Below are 21,694 nucleotides of genomic sequence, written 5' to 3'. Positions count from 1 at the left end.
TTTTTAATTATAAACCTGTTTTCTATCAAAATTACTTGAGTGAATTTTGGGATATATATATATATGTATGTATATATATATATATATATATATATATATATATGTATGTATGTATATATATATACATACATATATATATATATAAATCAGTTGCTTAACTGTATGAATGGGCTTCCTTAAGTGCCCATTTTACCACCATATTCAATGTAGGACATTTGGAAGACACATTATGAAGACAAACATTTCATTTTGGTTTATTCTTTCCAGTCTTTCTTGTATGTACAAAGAAATTCTCTCCTCTTTAATAAACCCAATTCTCTACTATACAACAAGCCCATTGGGAACAAGGTTTATAACTCATTTATTTGTGTATTCCTACAGTATGCACATTGTAGGCACTCAGTAATTTATAGGTTGAATTTTAATAAGAAAAGAGTCTGAAATTCTTCCACCATAAGATTTAAATGATTGCTAAAGATTAAAGTGTTGCCCGGATGATGCAGCTCAGTGGTTGAGTGTTGACCCATGAACTAGGAGGTCATGGTTAGATTCCGGGTCAGGGCATATCCCTGGGTTTTGGGCTCAATCCCCTGGTAAGGGGCATGCAGGAGGCAATCCATCAATGATTCTCTCTCATCATTGATGTTTCCATCCCTCTTTCCCTCTCCCTTCCTCTCTCTGAATTCCATAAAAACATATTTTAAAAAATATTAAAGTGTTACCACTTCCAGGGATATTTGCATTTAAATTCATCAATTTTTCTAACAAAGATTAATTAAGATGTGGCACACAAAAGGTGTTGCTCTAGGTACTATGGGGGATATATAGAAGTTATTCCTACCTATTAAATGGTTGTAATCTAAACTAATTGTGGAGTAGATTTGAAAGGCAGAAGAAGCAAGAGGAGAACTACACTGAGTGGCCAGATTATTATGACCACCCCATCAGTACTTCGTTGGGCCACCTTTTGCCTTCAATACTGCGGCAATTCTTCTTGGCATTGACTCCACGAGATGTTGAAAGGTGATGCGAGGAATCTGACACCATGCCTGATGAATAGCACTGTCCAGTTCTGTGAGATTTGATGGTTGTGGAACCAGCTGCTTGATGGCTCTTTTAACTTCGTCCCACAAATGCTCAATTAGATTGAGATCTGGTGATTGTGGGGGCCACCTAAGCAAGGTAAAGTCTCCCTCATATTCTTGAAACCACTCCTGCACAATACGAGCACCGTGGCATGGCGCATTGTCTTGTTGGAAGAAGCCATCTCCATTGGGATATGCCATCAACATGATAGGATGAACTTGATCAGCAACAATACTTAGGTATGTTGTGCTATTCAGACGTTGTTCCACATGAATTAAAGGGCCCAAATCATGCCAGGAAAACATGCCCCAAACCATAACACTGCCCCCACCAGCTTGAAGCATTGTACTCATGCATGTGGGGTGCATGCTTTCATGCTGTTTCCGCCAAATTCTCTCTCTGCCATCTGCATGATGCAACTGGAATCATGATTCATCAGACCACATGACTTTTTTTCCAATACTCAACTGTCCAATCCTTGTGTTCCTGTTCGAATTGGAGACGTTTTATCTTGGTAACTGCAGACAGCAAAGGTGTTCGAACAGGCCTTCGGCTGTTTTGCTGATACTTGCTCCATGGCTCCGAGTGCCAACAATCATCCCATGTTCAAAGGCTGTTAAATTGCATTGTTTACCCATATCTTCAGAAAAAAATCACTTCTGCTGTCCTGGTAAACAACCTGCTTCCCTATTTATAATGGTCTGGCCCTCTAGCAACTTCAGTGTGAAATTATAGCTAATTTGCCTACAAACATCAGGTAGTCATAATAATCTAGCCACTCAGTGCGTATCCATCAAGGAATCACATGTTAGACACTTGCTAGGCAATTGACTTACATGTATGAAATTCTTACAAAAAGCCTTTGAGGCAGAATTTTTTTCCATCTATATATATAAAAGCCTTAGCAACTGGCCAATCAGCCGACCAGCCAATTGGCCAGTAGCTACGACACCCAATGACCACCAGGGGGCAGACGCTCAATGAAGGAGCAAGAAACCACAGGCATGGAAACATGGAACAGACTGATGAATCTCAGAGGGAAGGGAGGAGGGGGGAAGATATTAACCAAACATCTTATATGCATACTAGAGGCCTGGTGCACGGATTCGTGCACTGGTAGGGTCACTTGGCCTGGCCTGCCGGGATCGGGCCGAAACCTACTCTCCCACATCCCTGAGGGGTCCCAGATTGCGAGAGGGCACAGGCCAGGTCGAGGGACTCCACCAGTGCACGAATCCATGCACCAGGCCTCTAGTCCTATATAATAAAAGGGTAATATGCAAATAGACCAAACGGCAGAACAACCAATCAAAGTGTAATATGCTAATGATATGCTAAGGCCATTCAACTGCTCGCTATGACATGCACTGACCACCAGGGGGCAGAAAGTCGACTGGTCAACCAGTTGCTATGATGTGCACTGACCACCAGGGGGCAGATGCTCCGACCAATAGGTTAGCTTGCTGCTGGGGTCCAGCCAAGATGGGTCAAACATGCCCTGGAGCCCACCCGTGGTTCATCCCTGGCCCGATCATGCACCAGTGGGGTCCCTCAGCCTGGCCTGTGCCCTCTTGCAATTCAGAACCCCTCGAGGAATGTTAGGGAGCCGGTTTCAGCCTGATCCCACAGGCCACTCGCCTTGGGAGGGTGCCAGACACAGGGCTCAAGCCTGTCAAGCGCTGCTGCAGCAGCATGAGCCTCTCCCAATCAGGACTGATTGGGTATGAGCCCATGGCAGGCACAGTGGGGCCAGGATGAGTGGGAGCAGCAGGTAGGAGCTGCAGGCGGTGTTGGACTGTGGGTTTCGGCCCAATCTCTGCAGGCCACCTAGAGGGACCCCACCCATGCATGAATTTGTGCACCAGGCCTCTAGTGTTTTATAAATGTGGAAATGGCCCAGCTGGAATGGCTCAGTGGTTGAGCGTTGACCAATGAATCTGGAGGTCATGGTTCAATTCCCGGTCAGGGCACATGACTGGGTTTCAGGCTCAATCCCCAGTGTGGGGTGTGCAAGAGGCAGCCAATCAATGATTGTCTCTCATCATTGATGTTTCTATCTCTCTCTCCCTTTCCCTTCCTCTCTGAAATCAATAAAAATATATTTTTAAAAACGTAGAAATCAAGGTTCAGATAAGTTATGCAACTTATCTGCCACAGAGTTAGTGGCAGACCTGGGATTTAAAACCTGGACCTTCTAAGTCTGACTCCAGACTGCTGACTCTGGAACACAGCCTATCAAATATGTTGTGTGTGTGTGTGTGTGTGTGTGTGTGTGTGTGTGTGTGTAATTACAGTGCTAAGCAATATCAAGTAAGTGCCATACTGATTATGTAAATTATTATATGGAGAGGCAGTAGAGCAATGGTTAAGAACTCAGGCTCTGGAAATAGCTGCCTAGGTTGGAATTCTGGCTCTCCATTTACTAGCATATACTCTTGGGCAAGTTACTTACTTAACTTCCTTATCCTTCAATATTTCATACATAAAATGGGAGCTCATACCTAGCTCATATTATTGCTGTAAAGATAACTTAGTTAATACAAGTAAAGGGTAGTGTCTAGCACTTTCAATAAATAAACAAGAAACAGCCGATAAATATTGGTTATTATAGGAAATCAGAGGAGAAAGAAATAAAATCCAGCTGAGAATGGATCAGGGAAGTCTTTATGAATGAGGAGACATTGAAGAAAAGATTGAATGTTAGTGAAGAGTGAGGGAGTAGTGAAAGGGAATGTAGTGGAGGTTGGAAAGCTCGCGTTGTATGGGGCCATGAGTAGAGAGGAGATGAGGGGTGGCACCTGGCAGTGGGAGCTATTGGAAGATAAGCCAAGGATCTTGAATTAAAAGCTTAAAACTCTGGAGTTAAACCACTGGGCAATGGGAGCCATGAAAGGTTTTAGAGGAAGATAAAGAGAAAGTCTTCTTTGGCAGTAATCAAATCTGACAACTTTGCAGTTTTATCCTTGAGTGTTACCAACTGCAGAAAACAGCAACTCTGAGGACTGATGATTTGACTGAGAGAAAGGAAAGGGGAGAAAATGAGAGAGGTTGAAAAAATGAATGACAGAGGACTATAGAGAAGAAAAGTGCGCCTGGTGGGAAGTGGTAGAAATGAGGTCATTCCTAATCCTCAGTCTAGAGGCAGCTCAGGAACTGAGTTTGAAGCCTAACCTACTTTTCCCCCATTTAAGACTTCAAGTTTCCATCTCAGTTTAGGGCTTCTTTTAACTTTGAGACTGTGCTTTTGGCCAGTGAGGAGCTGACGTAGGGCATTAGGACCCAGCAATTGTTGTAGTGAGAGAGGTAGAATCTGGATCTCAGTTTTTCTCTCCAGCTCCCTCCTCTCCCTTTGTCATTCTAGCTGCCTGCTGCCTCTGCAGCGTCCCTCTTGTTTTCTCTGTGTTAACTGCCAGCGCTTTAGACACACAGGGTGCGCAAAGCAGAGGATTAGTTGGGACCTGCCTTGGTGACTCCATGGCATCCCCCAGAACCGTAACTGTCGTGGCCCTCTCAGTGGCCCTGGGACTCTTCTTTGTTTTTATGGGGACTATCAAGTTGACCCCCAGGCTCAGCAAGGATGCCTACAATGAGATGGTAAGTGAAGCAAATGGGTGATGAAGAGCGCACCCGCAAGGGATAGCGAATTCCTCTCTCGGTCTTTTCTTTCTAGTCCTCAGTCCCATCCCTTTAACCCCCACCCCACCCGGACCCTCCCGTCTTCCCAACAACTTTGCAGCTCGGAAGAAGCAGCTGGTCAGCAGCGATTTTATTTGTGGGCTAAGCCGAGAGCAACTGCTCTTCAGTCACTGAATGCCTGTTGGGGGAGGGGTTACCCAGCGAGTACCCCTCAACCCCCAAGCAATCCAGAAGGCTGAGACCTGCCTAACACCTGTCACCAGCAGGAACCCTTCCCTTCTTCCAGCACACCCAAAGTCGGGCAACCAGTCTGCAAGTCTGATTCCTCCCCTTGGAGCTAAGAGTTCAGCAAACAGGAGAGTTTATCTTCGGGAAGAACAAAGGGGAAGAAGGGAAAGAGCTGGGAGAGAATGGGCTACTAAAACAAAATTTTAGGGGCGGGAAAGGTATTCTTCTTTGCTAGCAGAGAGCTGATAGTATTCCCCTAGCAGCCTGGGCGTGTGTCTGTATCCTTGAGACAAAGCAGTCTTGGCCCAAATAAAGGTCACCAAGAGCTTGCTTCTTCACCTTCTCTCAGGGGAGAGCTGGATGTTTTGTTTTATTTTGTTATGTTTGTGGGCTAATCTGTACAATCTGCGAAGTCTGCCTTTTCTCTCCTGCAGTAGTCCTTAATCCCACCTTGCCTCCCTTGGATGCCCAGAGCCAGGCCCTCTGAAGGTTTTCCCCTCTGCAGAGTTGGAATCACAGAAGGTGACTGGCCAAAACATCTCTGCAACCTGGGGGCTGGGCTCGCCAGTTCGCGTGAAGAGGACTTGTTCTTCTGCCTTAGAGAAGGAGGAGATGGCAGGGGATGTTTCCAGCACTTTCAGTTTCTGGCCTCGCCCCCTGTCACTTTGACTCTATTTCCCAGCCTCAGCTGAAGAGAATCTGGTTCTCACTTTCTCTTTTTGCCAGACTGCCAGTAATAAGAGGGAGCCCATTACTGGGTTCTCAAGGTCAAGAAGGAAAGAAGCTTAGAGAAGGAATAAGGGGAGAGAGAGAGAGAGAGAGAGAGAGAGAGAGAGAGAGAGAGAGAGAAGACAGGCAAGAGGAACTCCTCTTTAGGGCTGTGGCAAGGAGGAATAGCCCCACAGCTTGATAGGAATACATAGCAATCCTGGAGCCCACTGTGGAATCTTCCAGGGCCCCTCAGTGCGAGCTGCATGTGGATGGAGACTGGCAAATAAATTGTAGATGCTCAGAAAATGTTTGCAGGTAGCTCTGGCTTCTGTCTCAGGGTTAGAGCTGGTGCTTTCCATGTCTCCCTCACCACAGGATCACCCTGGGATGGGGGAGGGTAGCTGGTACTCAAGGGCCCAGGTCTAGCCCCAGTGGCAAATTCTAATAAGTTTTTCCTTCTTCCTTCCCCTCCTCCCAACATGTTTGACCAGATTAAATTAAAACCAGGTCAAACAGAGTATCCAAGGCAGCCTGCAGAGGAGAGATGAGGTAGCAAAAGCCACTAAAAGCAGAGGGACTGGGTGGAGGGGGAATGCCACTACATTTTTGTCTTGGCAGTAGTAGTGTAGTGTTAGATCACAAATAAATGAATATGCTCTTGTTTTTCTTTACTTTGCATATATTTATATGTTTTTGTGCACCTTAGGTATTTTAAGCTTTCCCTTTCCTTGGGGACACAGTACCCTTCTTCAGTATACTCCCTGTCCCCCAGACCCTGCTCAGCTGCTTTCCAGCCCCCCACCCCCTAAGTTGCACTCTACGTACAGTGTTAGGTTCTTCAGGCAATCCAACTAAAATGGAGTCACCAGGAAGCTTTCTACCAGCTTGGCAGGAGCTCATGAGGAGGAGCAGCCACAAATGGGTTTACAGTAGGTTTCTTCCTAGGGAGTGGAGCCATCTATTGCAATCTAATGAAAGGCAGAAGAAACAAATGTGAAGATTTCAAAGGAACATATTCAAATAGATATAATCTAATACAGCAGTACAGAACCATTGTGTGTGTGTGTGTGTGTGTGTGTGTGTGTGTGTGTGTGTGTGTTTACACATAATTCTGTGCTTCTGTGCTCAGGGGCATTTGGAGCGAATGGAAGAACTATATCTAAATTAGCTGGAAGATAGACTTCACAATAGTATTAAGCTCGGGGGGGATTTTTAGATCGTCCTTTTTCAGAGTCCCCTCCTGCATTGAGCACTGGGCCCCAAGCTGGAGATGGCTGTCTGAGGTAGGGCCCACTGAATAGTGCCTGGACTGACCTAGCTTTATTCTTGAACCCATAGGAAATGGGGGAAATTCAGTTCTAGTACAAAGAAGGTGCTTAATTTATATTTGTTGAATGGATGGATGAATGAATGAATCACTGTAGCACTGTCTTGGCTGGTTACCATCCTTCAGATTTCTCTCTGATTCTCAATTATACAGTTTAAGAGCTATTTCCTGATTCTTAGAAGGGAGCTACAGCCCCTCAGGACCCCAACCTTAGATCAGCTGAGATGATTATCTGGGATTTTTTGTTTTCAATTTAGAAATGATTCCTCTGCATCAATGGAGTTAGTCTTATATTGACAGTGGTGGCCTTTATTGATAAGATCTCAAAATATTGTTGCTGTTGTTGTTTTAATATTATTTGTTCTTTAAGACGACTCTGAAGTGTTTTAATATTTATTATTATTTTCATTATTATTATTTATTCTTATTTTACTGATGGATAACTGATCCAAGATCATAGGGTAAGCTATTGTTGGAGCAGATTCCGTGATTCAGTACTCTCAATAGAGGAGTCATTAGATGGATTCTCTCTCCTTTTTCTGTATAAATTCAACTGCCACAATTCATACCTTGGGGTTTCATTTCACTTTGAAACCAATTTTTCAAATTCAGATTTTTTTCTTTTTGCCAACTTCTTTTTATTGTTCTAAAGTCATTAGTGCAATGCTTAGGTGTTATCACCTCTCTGAAGAATCACTGCTAAAAACCAAACAGACAAATGACTATGAACTTCTTTCCTGTCTCTACTAGGGAAGCCAGGAGAAATTAGTGGAAAGAGTATAGGTTTTGAGTCATATAGTTTGAATCCTGAGTTAGTGCCTCAATTTCCTGATCTATAAAATGAGGATAATAATACCTACCTCAGAAGATTGTTGTAAATATTAACTGAGATTACATATGGAAGCATCTGGTACAGTATTTGCATATGATAGGTGTTCCAAAAATGTTCTGAGTGAGGTGATATTGATAATTGATTCTATTTTATGCAGTGATTTCCTCAATTGAGGAATTCCTAAATCGAGGGGTTAAAATCAGGCATTTAGAAGAGCAAGATGTTATTTTCATTTGCCCTGGTGAATAGACTTTAAGCAATCAGCTAATATTGAAAAGTCCACACTTGCTGTTGGGTAATGCACAGTGGATCCCATGCAGAATTTCCAGGTGCCTTTCTTGAATAGCCCATGTTGTGCATGTTGTCCTATACCTCCTCCAGATTTAGGAAGTTGTCATCATTAAGTATTCTAAATCCCATGGGAATTTAACATGACCAACCACTCCTCTGACCAAATGCCTTTATTAATTCACTTGAAATTGGAGAGCGCACTCACAAATGCTGCTAAGCAGCTATCTGTGCAGGGATGAGGAAAATATGAATGGTTGACTTGCTGTACATTCAGCTCCTTATAGCAGAGGTTCCATCCTGTAAGCACAAGGGGCCACATTAGAAATAGTAAAAGAAACACCAAAAATCCTTTCACAATGAAGCCACGGATTTTGGCCTTCAGGAAGACAGGGCAAGTCTCTGCTTCTTTGCATCCTCTCATAGGGAAGATTTGTTGATTTGAGTTATATGCTGATCTATAGTTAAGTGACCTCCTGTTTGTGTAACCCTGGGGAAACACTCCAGATATGTTTAGGCAGTTTATTTAATGTCCATAGGTAATCTTTTATGCTTCCAATCACTGTCATTCATTGCTTTCCAACTAAGCAATAAGACAGTAATTCACTGATGTGACTGCTCTCTGAAGTGGCACAGTACGTTTATTCCCTCAGAGAGGAAGGTGACCCTGAGCTGTAAAATGACTTTGCTTAGTTCCATAGCTAGCCATCCCAAGCTAAACTACATTGGAGCTTATGCCAGGGAGCTTATAACCTCTCAGTGGCCAACAATTGTGCTTGTTGCAGAGTGACTTTTGACTGAGAGTAGAAATCAGACTCTTTTGCCCTAAAATGCAATCAGGGAGGGATCCACCTTTGTTAGTAGGACTAGGGTTCCCAGCTTCCTCTTTAGGTGAGCATTCTATGAAGTGGTTATCTTATCTAATAACAGACAAACATGGTAATTGACCATACCTTCGCTACGCCTCCCATTGGCTAATCAGCGAGATATGCAAATTAACCGCCAACAAAGATGGCAGTTAATTTGCATATGTAGGCGTGAAGTGGCGGAGCGAAGACTGAAGGCGGCTCCGGCCAGAGCGAAGGCCTGGGTCCCGAGTGCCGGAGGAAAACCAGTGCTGGCAGCCAGGGGAAGGGAAGGCCTATTGCATGAATCTTTTCGTGCAACAGGCCTCTAGTATATTATATTTATTGTATATTATATTTTATATGTAGTGCTTAAAATGTGTTTATCCTTCATGTGGATATTTGGCAATTAAACATATAATGGCTTTTTATTGCATTTAAGAAATGATCTGTGATCCACATGTGGCATTTTCTCCTACAGGGATTTAGGTAAATCATATTTGAGTCAGTAAATTTTGCAGCATTTATATAAGCATTATGGTGTAAGATAGCAACCAGACTGAGATTTCTTTTTAATTAATGAGCTTTATTTTGGGGAGGGTTGTAGGTTACAGAAAAATTAAGCAGAAAGGACAGAGTTCCCATATATCCCCTTTCCCTTACTTTTCCCTATTATTAACATCTTGTATTAGTGTGCTACATTTGATACAATTGATGAGCCAATATTTACACATAATTATTAATGTCTATAGTCTTCATTAGGTTCACTCTTTGTGGTGTACATAGTATGGGCTTTGACAAGTATTTTTGTCAGTATCCTCTTCTGCTTTCATATAGTTTCTTCCCTGTATATTTTATGGAAGTATAACATACATACTAAAACGTGCACATTAAGTGCAAGAAATTTTTACTCCTATGTAACCAGCACCCACATCAAGAAACAAAACATAACCAGCACCTCAGAAACTGCCCCTCGTGGCCCCTTCTAGTTATTACCTCCCCAGGGACAATTGGTATACTAACTTCTAACAATAAAAATTAGTTTTACCTGCTTTTGACCTTTATATAAATGGGATAATGCAGTATATCAGCCAAATTATTTTTTCTTTTACTTAATTGGCATTGGTGAACCAAAGTAGACCAAAACACTTGCTCCATATTCCTATTTTATCCTAGTATCTGGCTTGGATCTGTTGTTAATTGTAATTAAAGATGAATATTATTAGACATTTTTGAGCTGTTCAAATTTAATGTCATTAATATGAGATCATGGACTGTGAAATATTGTGAAGAATAAATGACAAAAAAAGGTATGACTAAAGGAAAACTACATATGCTTTTGATTCATAACTGAGTCATATCTCCCCATATGACAAGAATGGATCCGCTTGATTCAACACTATTATTATTAAAATAATTACTGTGGTTTGTAAATTTATGGATTTCTAATGGTGTAGTTCATTAATGTGTACCTATGGCCCTTGGTTGATGCTATGATGCTATGATTCTTTGACTAAATCTCCAAAATGCTTATTTAATTTACAAAATGGGAAACTGAGGTAATAAAATACTTAGCAATTTTCTCCAAGCAATCTAGGGACAAAAGGGAAATTGGAATTTAGCTTATCTTAAGAATCCTGGTCCAAGGATATTGCTGGATGATTGCCTTTGATTAAGGGATTTGAAACATTCTCTTTCTTGCTTCCTTTCCCTAATAGGAAACTGTGATTACAGTGTCTGGGTCATTGCAATGGAAAGAAAATGGACCTAACACAGTGAATTGCAAGAGTCTTTTGGGAGAGTCACTCAGTCAACCCTCTTTATTCTTACAACAACCCTCTTTATTATTAATGTTAGAACTGAGGTGGCCTGGACTAAACATTGATGGGACTGGCAATCTTTTGATATCTCCATCCTATTCCACAGAAAAAAAAGAATAAAATGCTTCCTATGATATCAAGACCCTATCTAAGCTTAGTTCTATTTCTAACAAATTAAGTACTCCCTGTCTGGAGTCTTGGAGAATAGATGCTGTCTGTACCTATTCAGCTTTGAACTAATGATTTAATGACATAACTTATCCAAATACAGTTTCTTCTTGAGAAAAGGAGGAAAGAAAGAGGCAACAGCTGCATAAAAATATCCACAGTTGCAGTTTAAGAGGTTAGATAAACAACAACTGAAAAAGTGATATGGAGTTACACCAAGTAGAGAGAAAAAAAATCACTGAAGTCACAGGAACTTGATTTAAAGGCCCGGAATTTGGCCCTAGGATACAGATTCCACTATAGTATAGATCAGAATCTATTACTGAATAATGGGTGGTTAGCCCTAACCAAAAATGGAGCACTTTGCAGAAGCCACTCAGCCAGCATCTGGAAGGTTTGATTCTAAAATGATGGTAAGAAACTCTTCTTCACTACCGTGTTCATCATGCCAGAAGCTTACACTTAGGATTTAGGAATTGCCTCCTGGAAAGCTTTGTGTTACTAATAGAAATAGTCTTTACTTAAAAGTGTTAAGCAAACCTCTTCGGTCTAGATTTCTTTCCCTAATGTAGCCCTACTACAGTCACCAGAATGCAGAGGGAGAGAGAGTGGGCAGGTGGCATCTAGATTAATAGTGAGGGAAAATGGGCAGGTTTCTCCTCATCACCAGGTGACCTAACCCTCAGCTCTGCTCTGTTCCATGTGGGTCTGGCTCAGTTCAGCCCAGGGTTTTACTCTGCCTACTGGTCAACCTCTCTCCTAATTTCTCTCTGAAAATTTCCAATTTAAACTAAAATGGAAAGAGGTAGGAAGACTAACATCTTGTATTTTCTTATATGTTCAGGAGCAGAGTAGGGACTACGGTAAGGTGAAATTTTATTTTATTTATTTTTTGTTTGTTTTTATATTTTATTGATTTTTTACAGAGAGGAAGGGAGAGAGATAGAGAGTTAGAAACATCGATGAGAGAGAAACATCGATCAGCTGCCTCCTGCACATCTCCTACTGGGGATGTGCCCGCAACCCAGGTACATGCCCTTGACCGGAATCGAACCTGGGACCTTTCAGTCCGCAGGCCGACGCTCTATCCACTGAGCCAAACCGGTTTCAGCAAAGGTGAAATTTTAAATAAAGACTGGATCATACAGGAATGGGATTAGGAACTGGTGTGTGAGGCAGGGTTGTGCAAATGTAGAGTTGGATCCTGCCTTTATTTAAAATTTTGACATTTTTTTTGTTATGGATATTATTTACCTTAACCAATTAGTATTTTTGGTACTCTCTTAAAATTTTTACTCAAGACAAATAGCCTCACTTACTTAACCTTAGTCACAGCCCTACTAAGAAAGATGAGGCTCAGAGAGCTCAAATAATTTGCCTATGGACACACAACTAGAAAGAGGCAGGGATGGGATTTGAACCCAAGCCTGTTTGAATCCAAACCCATGCTTTTTTAACTATACCATCTGTCTTTTTTTAAAAATATATTTTATTGATTTTTTACAGAGAGGAAGGGAGAGAGATAGAGAGTTAGAAACATCGATGAGAGAGAAACATGGGTCAGCTGCCTCCTGCACATCTCCTACTGGGGATGTGCCCGCAACCCAGGTACATGCCCTTGACCGGAATCGAACCTGGGACCTTTCAGTCCGCAGGCCGATGCTCTATCCACTGAGCCAAACCGGTTTCGGCATTCCATCTGTCTTTTAACAGTCCTCATAGGGGGTTATCTTGTACCACTCATGGTAATTCATGAAATAAGGGTGCATTCACTTGTCCAGAAGTGAGAGAAATGACTTAACATTTTTTCAAAACCTAGAGAGTATGAACACTATTTTAAGTGCCAGATGCTTCTGAGAGGTCAAGTTGGCTTTCTGCCCAATTCGTATAATACTTGTCTTGCATCTGGTGCTTTTGACCATCATGTTCCTTTTTCTATTTTAATTTTTTAAATTATTAAAGTATTGTTGGCATACAATATTATATTAGTTTTAGGTGTACAATATAGTGATTCTACATTTTATACTTTATAATTTATCAGCACAATAAGTCTAGTAACCATCTCTCACTGTACAAAATTATTAACAATATTATTGTCTATATTCCCTGTTCTAGACATTATATTCCCATGGCTTATTTATTTTTTAACTGGAAGTTTGTACCTCTTATTCCCCTTCTCCTTTTTCAACCATCCCCCTCAATCTCCCCCTGGCAACAATCAGTTTGTTCTCCATATCTATGAGTCTGTTTCTGTTCCACATATAAGTGAAATCATATGGTATTTGTCTTTCTCTGTCTTACTTATTTCACTTAGCATAATAGCCTCTAGCTGCTAGCATAAAAGCACAGTATCTCAAATGGCAAGATTTCATTCTTTCATATTGCTGAGTAATATTCCAGAGAGAGAGAGAGGGAGAGAGAAAGAGAGAGAGAATGTGACATCTTATCCATTTATTTATTGATGGACACATAGGTTGCTTCCATAACTTGGCTATTGTACATGAACTTAGGGGTGCATTTACCTTTTTCAAATTAGTGTTTTTATTTTGCTGATAAGGGTAGAGAATAGGGGACCCTTATTCACTATTGGTGGGATTGTAAATTGGTTCAGCCACTATGGAAAACAGTATGGAAGTTGATAAAAAATTAAAATAGAACTGCCATATGACCAAACAATTCCATTTCTGAATGTTTATTTGACTAGTCTTTTCTTAAAACTCCTCTTGGCCCCCATGACCCTGTCTCTGCTAGTTTTCCTCATACTTTTCTGACCATAGTTTCTTCTGTCTACTTTGTGGACACTTTTCCTCTCCCCATTTCTTAAATGTGTGTCACACAACTTTTCCCACTGTATACATTCTACCTGGACATACTGATGACTATCCATTCTGTATTTTTATTGCAGACCTTTCTTACTGACTGCCTTACCAAATGTCTCCACTTAGATGTCTTAGAGATACTTCATCTCAGAAAAACCCAAATTAAATTCCTCACTCCTTCTTGCCCTCTGTCATTCCCAACCAGTTCTTCTATGTTCATTCCCAAACTTCTATCCAGGCACCCAAGCCAGAGATCAGAGAATATTTCTTGAGTTATCTTTCCCTCAGTGTCCACATCCAATAAGACATCAAATTCTGTTGATTTTGCATCCAAAGTATCCTTGACTCTGTTCCCTTCCCTCTATCCTTACTGTCATTACTCTAGTCCAGGTCTCTACCTGGTTTCCTTGCTTCCAGGCATACCTCTTGTATCCATCCTCCACATTATTTCCAGAGGCAGCTTCCTTACAAGCAAATTATATTGCTCCCCTTGGATTATAGGATAAAGTCTAGCTCCACACGCAACATATGTGATCTGATTCATATCTATCTCCCCAATTTCATGTCTCCCCTTCCTCCCCCAACCTATGCTGAACTGGGGCAGTATGCACAATACACCAGTCTAATTTGTTTTTCAGGGCCTTTGCTCATTCAGCTTCCCCTGCTTGCAATACACTTTCTTTATTGATCTTACAAACAATTTTTCTTCTTTTAAGATTCTACTCTAGCTTTTCTCAGTCCTCATCTAGGAAGACTTGACCACTCCCTCAGGTGTACCTCCACTGTACCCACTTACATAATTTTATTCAGCACCCATAATACTTTTTTAAAAAATATTTTCATTGCTTTTTTAGAGAGGAAGGGAGAGGAAGACAGAGAGATGGAAACATTGATGAGATCGTCTGCCTCCTGCATTCCTCCTACTGGGGATCGAGCCTGCAACCTGGGCATGTGCCCTGAGTGGGAATCAAACCAATAACCTCTGGGTTCATGGGTCAATGCTCAACCATTGAGCCACATCAGCCAGACTCACCCATAATACTTTATTGCACTTATGTATTTGCATAACTATTCTTTGTCTTATAAACTCAAGCTTCAGGAAGGCAGGGCCTTTGAATAATTAATATCTCTATCCAGAGTACCTAGTCCTGTGCCTAGCATAAGGAGACAATAAATATTGAATGAACTGATGGATACTTAATGAAAACAAAGCAGTGGGCAAACCCAATAAGACACAATAAAATCTTATCAATTTACTTTGAGGATCAGGCCACTATGAATAGTAAAAAATATGATTATCTATTAGGCTAAGGTCAATATAATTATATTACTTTGTAATATATCCAGTGACTCCCTCCTCTGTCCTATGATGTCTCCTTTTGGGCTACAATTAGACATTGTGCAGACCTCTGTTATATACCACTAACCATGCTGCTTTATAATGCTCTTTATGTATCTCTTTCCCCCCACTAGACCAAGAGCTTCTTGACCCTGTCTTATTCATCTGTATATCTCCATCGAATAATCCATAGTAGGTGTTCAATAAGTATTTGTTGAATTAAAATTAATGAAGTTGGACCAAGCTAATCAAAGGAGTGTCTTGTAAAGGCCTGGGGATTTATCTCAATGACCATGAGAATAATTTTTGTCTTACTATATTTTAAAGATACACAAGGGACTGACATTTACAGACATTTAAATTTTCTACTTGCTTTAGCACAGACACACTTTTTTTTCTTTTTTACCAATGTCACAAATATAAACTCCAGCTCAGCTGAAGTTTCTGAATTATCATAGATTTCAAATTAGGGAAGTCCAAATTAGTGAGGCTTTACCATACTGTGCCTTGCCTTGTTTCATTTTTGTTGATATTCATATGCATCTGGGTTTGGACAAGGCAGGCACTTGTGGATGTGACTAATCTGTACCAGTTTTTATGGACCTGATGAATTTTCTTTTAAATTCTTAATGTTGTTTATGATTTGTAATTAGGAAAAAAATTAAACTATAAGCCAAATTCTCTTACTTTCCATGCTGTTACTACAGTTTAAATCATTTAAATTACAGGGATCTCAGCAGATTGCTTGCTTTTCTTCTTATCTTAATTACAAAGCTTTTGTCTTGGGGAACAGTAAAAAAAATGGGATACCCTTGGCTGGTGTGGAAAGGGAATGGTGGGGAAGGAGGACCTTTCTTGTGTTAACTTCATAGGTAATGCGGTGATTTCCTTATGGTATTCCACTTTAGAAACGTGCTTACAAGACCTATGTCCGAGCACTTCCTCTGCTGAAGAAAATGGGAATCAATTCCATTCTCCTCCGTAAAAGCATTGGTGCTCTTGAGGTGGCCTGTGGCATTGTCATGACCCTTGTGCCTGGACGTCCCAAAGATGTGGCCAACTTCTTCCTGCTTTTGCTGGTGTTGGTTGTGCTCTTCTTCCATCAGCTAGTCGGTGATCCTCTCAAACGCTATGCCCATGCCCTGGTGTTTGGAATCCTACTCACCTGCCGCCTGCTGATTGCCCGAAAGCCTGAAGACCGGTCTTCTGAGAAGAAGTTCTCGCCCCAAGGAAACATAGGAAATGCGGGGAAAGCAGAGGAGCAGCCCTCCTTATATGAGAAGGCCCCTCAGGGCAAAATGAAGCTGTCATAGAAAAGTGGAAGTGCAAAAAGTGGACCTTCCAGGCAGTTGCCTCCATGACACCCAGGAAGATGTCACTGTGTGTTTTTCATTTGCTTTATTTATCTTGGGGGGGGGTTGAAGGGAAAATATAATCTACAAGTTAATGGCCCTGTTAGTTTGTGTACACCTAAACCCTAAAATGACCTCCCCACATAGACAGACATATGTGCACCATCTTTAATCACTCTGGGGAACTCTCACATCTTGCTGCATGTACATGTATATGGCTAACTACTGAAGTGTTTTTGTGAGATGGACTCCAGCAAGCATGTGACTGTGAGACTGTATGTGTGGGAAAATGTATTTACTGTGTGTGTGCATGCACATGCGGAGGAAAAGGCTCTGATCTTGAACTAATCCTGCATAGGTATCCTTCCCTTTATAAACCCAGTCTAGTGAAGACAGAATAAAATAAATCTCCTATAAAGAGAATCTACTTTCGGTATAAAACAAATGATGTATTCCCATGGGATGGAGGAATCCCTTGATAGATTAAACTGAAAACTTAAACCTACCACTTTAAGGAAAAGGTCGTTCAATTTAAGGCACTGAGTTATATGTAAAATTAATTTGCCTCTACTTTTAACAGTTGTTTAAATTTTAAATACTCCATATTGAGTTTAATTAAAATAAGGAATATATGCAGTCAATAGATAATCTAGTTCTTCAAGTGATGAAATTGAAAGTTTCACCTTGCTTTTGTCCAAGCCCAACCTACTAAGCTCACAGTTTGAAATTGAAGCAGTAAACATGTGTTTTTGTTAATTTTCTTAAGCCAAAAACTGGCTCACTTCCATTATTCTCAGCAGCTAACCAGGATTTGGCAGCTTCTCCACTGTTGTGGCTGAGGGAGCAGGGATTAGTCCTGTTAGAAGTCTGTGAATCTCAAACTGTTCTCTTAAATCATGTGACATTTGACCGAAGAGTTGTACCCAGTGTTTCCCTGACAAATAGATTCACTACTCTTATTGAATTTTCATTGAACTTTGCTAGTGTAAGCAGAGATCTAAGTTACCCCCAATGTTGTCGCCTCTGCACTTCTTTATTATTCCAGTGGGTGGAGTTTAGCTGAGGGAAGGACATTTGATATGGGTTAGTTGGATCCAGCAGTATGAAAATTTGCTTTCTTCATTACATACTGATGTTTCTTCTTGTTAGATGTGCTTTGATGGTTTTGATATTATTGTGCCAGGGATGGGAAAAGGGGTGGGGGTGTTTTGTGTGTGTGGAGTAAATTATTGTATTTCTTCAATGTCATTGTTCTTATTAATTGATACCTCTCTGTCTTATTTCTCTCATTCTTTCAAAATAAAAAAATTGAAATTTGGAGGAAACTGTTGGGACAAATATTGAAAATCTGGGAAGTAAGGGTAATATCAAGGGATTTGGGCTCTTTTTTGCCTGGATAAGGGAGAAGAAAGAGAAGGGGATGTATAGTCACTTAATATATTAAGATTACCAATTTTCCAATCTCATTTAGGTTCCTCCACACCTCTGTGATAGAAAGCTATAGAATTAGGATCTCAATGCAATTTCCAGATTTGGGGAATTCTGCTTCATTAGGTGATGCCAGGGGAAAGTAGAAGAATGATTTCAGTGAAAATTGCAGGTATATTAAATAAAGATGAACCAGTTTCTCTCACTATATGTGTCCACGAAGTGGCACAAGTTCCAGTGCCACAGACTTGTCACATTAACCAAGTTATTTCCTCACTCAAGGCCCCAGTTTCATCATCTACAAAAAAGAAGGGGGACTGAAAGCTTAAAAGCCCTTCCAATTTACAACTGAGCCTATGAAATGATTAAAATGACTCTTGAGAAATGTTCAGTTTTAGTAGAAAAGGAAGAACAGCTACCATGGAAATATTGAACACTCATTTCTCATGCATTATTAAATGAGTTCCTTAAAGTGCTCTGAAAAACCATACAAATATAAAATGTGATAAAGTCATTTCTGCTGTAATCTCCCAAATACATCAACTTAACCTGTGATTCTTCATGTCTCCCTAAAATAGCCAAGTTTCCTTCTACAGTTTTACCTACAGTTTATAGATATGTTTTGGCTTCAAAAAATCAGCGAGAGCTGTTAAATTTATATCTTTCCTCTCTGATTCCTAGTCTAGTAAGAGATTAAACTAGGGACTACGCTCAGGTCTCACACTAAACCTTTGTTGCTATTTTAGCCAATTTCTTTAAGGTCCATCACTCCTCAAAGTTAGGAATCTTTATGTGTAGACTTGGCTGGTTATGTGCAAGGTGACACATCTGGCCCAGGACACGTTTTTAGCAAACCCTGGAAGGTATGGGTACCCATCCTCGGTAAAAGGAGGGTAGATCCAGCCTCCCCCCCTCCTTCCCACCTCCTAGTTTCACATGGGGAAAATGATAGCTATAGAGGTCACAGACCCTTTAACCTAAGTCTCTTGCCCAGAATAGGAGAGGCAGTCTTTACTGCAAAGTTTGCAGTTTCATATTTTCCCGCCAAGTCGCGACGTTTGGGGTCAATCTGGGCAAAGCCATCGCTATAATTAATCTTGTTAAGTTCAAGAATTCAGATGCTGATCTGTTTTACGCAAAATTAAAGAATGTGAACATTATTAGGACAGCGGAAACGCCAGCCAATCAGTTTGCTCCTGCCGCAACGGCCCACTCACCACAAGTACCAGGGACCTAGTGGGTGGGGCGAGCGACGCACCGAATTGGGTCTGCGTCAGCGTCAGCATCAGCGTCAGCGTCAGCGTCAGCGTCAGCCCCAGCGCGCGCGCCGCCTTGCGCTGTAGAGCTGAAACCCAACCAATCAGACTTCAGCAGAGCGCAGCCGCTCTGCCCTGTCGCCGCCTGCGTCTGCGCGGAAGAGTATGCGCAGGGCGGGGCTCGCTCATTTGAATCCTGGAGGGGATGTTTGAACTCCAGAGGTTCGGGGACAGAAGAGTGTATTAGGTAAGGTACTTTTAAATACTGCGTGAAAGGGGGATTCCGAGATCAGAGAAGCTCTTTATCCTGCAAGATGTGGCTGGGGTAGGGTTTTCCCCGAGCCTGGGAAGCGGGCGGTGGGTGGGGGGGGGGGGGGGGGGGGGGGGAGGCGCCGGGGAAGCCTTGGGAAGATACGGGATCGGTCAACCAACCGGGTGGGGTCTGAAGCTGTTCGCTTGCTTTTCTTTGGAAGGAACATAGGAAACAACTCGGAACTTGGACTCTCCCACAGGTTTAGACACGCATATTGCTCTCCTGTTCTGGTCTCATCTGCTCTAGGGACGTGGGGTTGAGTGTCATTCTGACCATTCCCTTAGTTTTTGTCATTTGAAGCCAAAAATTCAGAAGTCTTCTGGGTTCCTCTCTTTCCTTCTCCCTACATCCAGTATTTTATCATAACCTTGCCCAGCCTATCTCCAACACTTATCACGAACACAATCATTTTCTACCTTTTCCACCGCTGTACATTAGACCTAGTTCAGGCTACAGTTACATCTCTTCAGGACTTCTGCAAGACCCTTTTAATTGCCTTGTTTCCACTCCTTGACCCCTAGCATTCTATTTTTCACACTGCAGCTAAAATGGCCTTAAAACATAAATCAGATGGCATCATTCCCCTCTCTAACACTCCTCCCTACCCGATAGTTGCCACTTAAAATCCAAACTCCTTACTCTAGCATGCACATCCCAGTATGGTAGTCCCTGGCTGCCTTTCTGACCTAATCTCCCACTACCCTCTGCCTCTTTCATATCACTACCTCTCCCTTTCCGACTGGTATTGCTACTGTTTTCCTAACAGACAAAGCTCTTGCTTCAAGGTCTTAGCAAGTCTTAGTTTTGCTTTTCCATGAAATACTCTTCCAGCACATCTTCACATAGCTGGTTCCTTTCTGGCATACAAAAGTCAGTTTAAAGGTCAATCAGGGACGCTTTCTGTGAACATTTATTCCAAAGTAGCTTCCACCTCATTTCTATCACATCACTGTGTATTAGTTCACTATTAGCTATATACTTCTTTATTGACTCACACCACCACCCCCATAAGTTTCATGAGAGCAGAGACCTTGACTATTATATGATCTTATCCCTGGTAGCTAGAACTGTGCTTGGAATATAGATGATGTTCAGTAATTACCTATTGAATAAGTGAGTTAATTAATGGGGAATTTTTCTGTTCTGATAATCCTTAGTTTGCACACCAGTTTGACTTTTGAACTATGCGATTTTAACTTAGCACTGGTAAAGTAGGGAGCATAAAAGATGAAAAGTAAAATTAAGGAGAGGTGGAGAAAAATAGGAGTGATTGGAGAAAGTAAGATTGAGTTATAAGATGGCTTAATTTTGGACATACTTATGTGATATAGCCATTTTAAGAAAATTGCTGTTACCCGTACTCTTACTCTTTTATTTTCCTCCAGGAAGGCCAGTTCAGCTGGTCAATGTTAATTGGAGAGTTGTTTCTCTCTGTTCCTATTTAGGTCAAGGACTTTCTGAGAAAGCTAACCTATAAGTTTTGTTGCCCAGATTTTTGTGAGTTTTTTTAAGGTGTACTTGTTGTATGTTAGGTAGTGTGTATTAAATGTTTAGAATACATTCAGATGTGGTTCTTGTCTTTGTGGAGTAGAAAGGGACAGTTTGGTTGGTTAATGGTAATGACACTTGTTTCTGCATAGAACATGTGCAGTAATGTCAGCTCGAAAGAGAGTTAAGAGCTCTCAGACACCAAGAACTTCACAACATAGTAATAGTTATCAGACTAATCTCTTGGCTTGGAAACTGAAAGAGGACCTAAGCAACTCAAGGAGCACCTCGAAACATGGACAAAACAGTCCAGTGGAAGATTCTGAACAAGCTGATGCTGATGAGCAAGCAGAAGATGCTCTGCAAATAGCAGTAAGATACTTTGAGAAAGGTAAGACAGATGGTTTTCCTTATGAAAGTCCTATTTCTATCAAAATATTCTAGACTTCTTTGTTGAGGAATTTTAAAGGAGAGCATATTTTTGCTCATTAATGTTTTTCTCTGCTTAATAGACATTTATTGAGCTCTTACTACATATGGGTATGCTAGGTACTAGTATACAACAGCAAAGCACATTCCTGGCAGAGCGGTTTCCAAATTGCTGCACATTGGAATCACCCGAAAATCTTTAAAACACACTGATGCCTGGCATCCACTCTTAGTTTGATTTATTGGTATGGGGATGCAACCTGGGCATTGGGACTTTTTAAAGGCTACTAACATGATTTCAAAGTTTGGGGAATCATGCCCTAGTACTG

At 41.3% G+C, this 21,694-nt stretch overlaps 2 protein-coding genes across 4 annotated transcripts in view; both read left to right on the top strand.

Annotated features, from left to right (window-relative positions):
- Positions 1-4,560: 4,560 nt before the first annotated feature.
- Positions 4,561-16,417, top strand: TMEM35A (transmembrane protein 35A). Its single transcript, XM_006084682.3, has 2 exons — positions 4,561-4,680; positions 16,008-16,417. The coding sequence occupies exons 1-2, from the start codon at positions 4,561-4,563 to the stop codon at positions 16,410-16,412; spliced, it is 525 nt and encodes a 174-aa protein (XP_006084744.1). The 3' UTR covers positions 16,413-16,417.
- A 2,882-nt stretch (positions 16,418-19,299) lies between these two features.
- Positions 19,300-21,694, top strand: part of CENPI (centromere protein I) — a 60,492-nt gene continuing 58,097 nt past the window's right edge. For all 3 annotated transcript variants that reach the window (XM_023750468.1, XM_006084681.3, XM_023750469.1), the window contains exons 1-2: positions 19,300-19,382; positions 21,089-21,327. In XM_023750468.1, the coding sequence (XP_023606236.1) occupies positions 21,102-21,327 (226 nt within the window). In that variant the 5' untranslated portion in view covers positions 19,300-19,382; positions 21,089-21,101. The remainder of the gene's footprint in view (positions 19,383-21,088; positions 21,328-21,694) is intronic.

The sequence above is a fragment of the Myotis lucifugus genome, unplaced genomic scaffold, assembly GCF_000147115.1.
Source record: "Myotis lucifugus unplaced genomic scaffold, Myoluc2.0 scaffold_13, whole genome shotgun sequence".
Classification (NCBI taxonomy): Eukaryota; Metazoa; Chordata; class Mammalia; order Chiroptera; family Vespertilionidae; genus Myotis; species Myotis lucifugus.
This window is presented reverse-complemented; position numbering and strand designations above follow the sequence as displayed.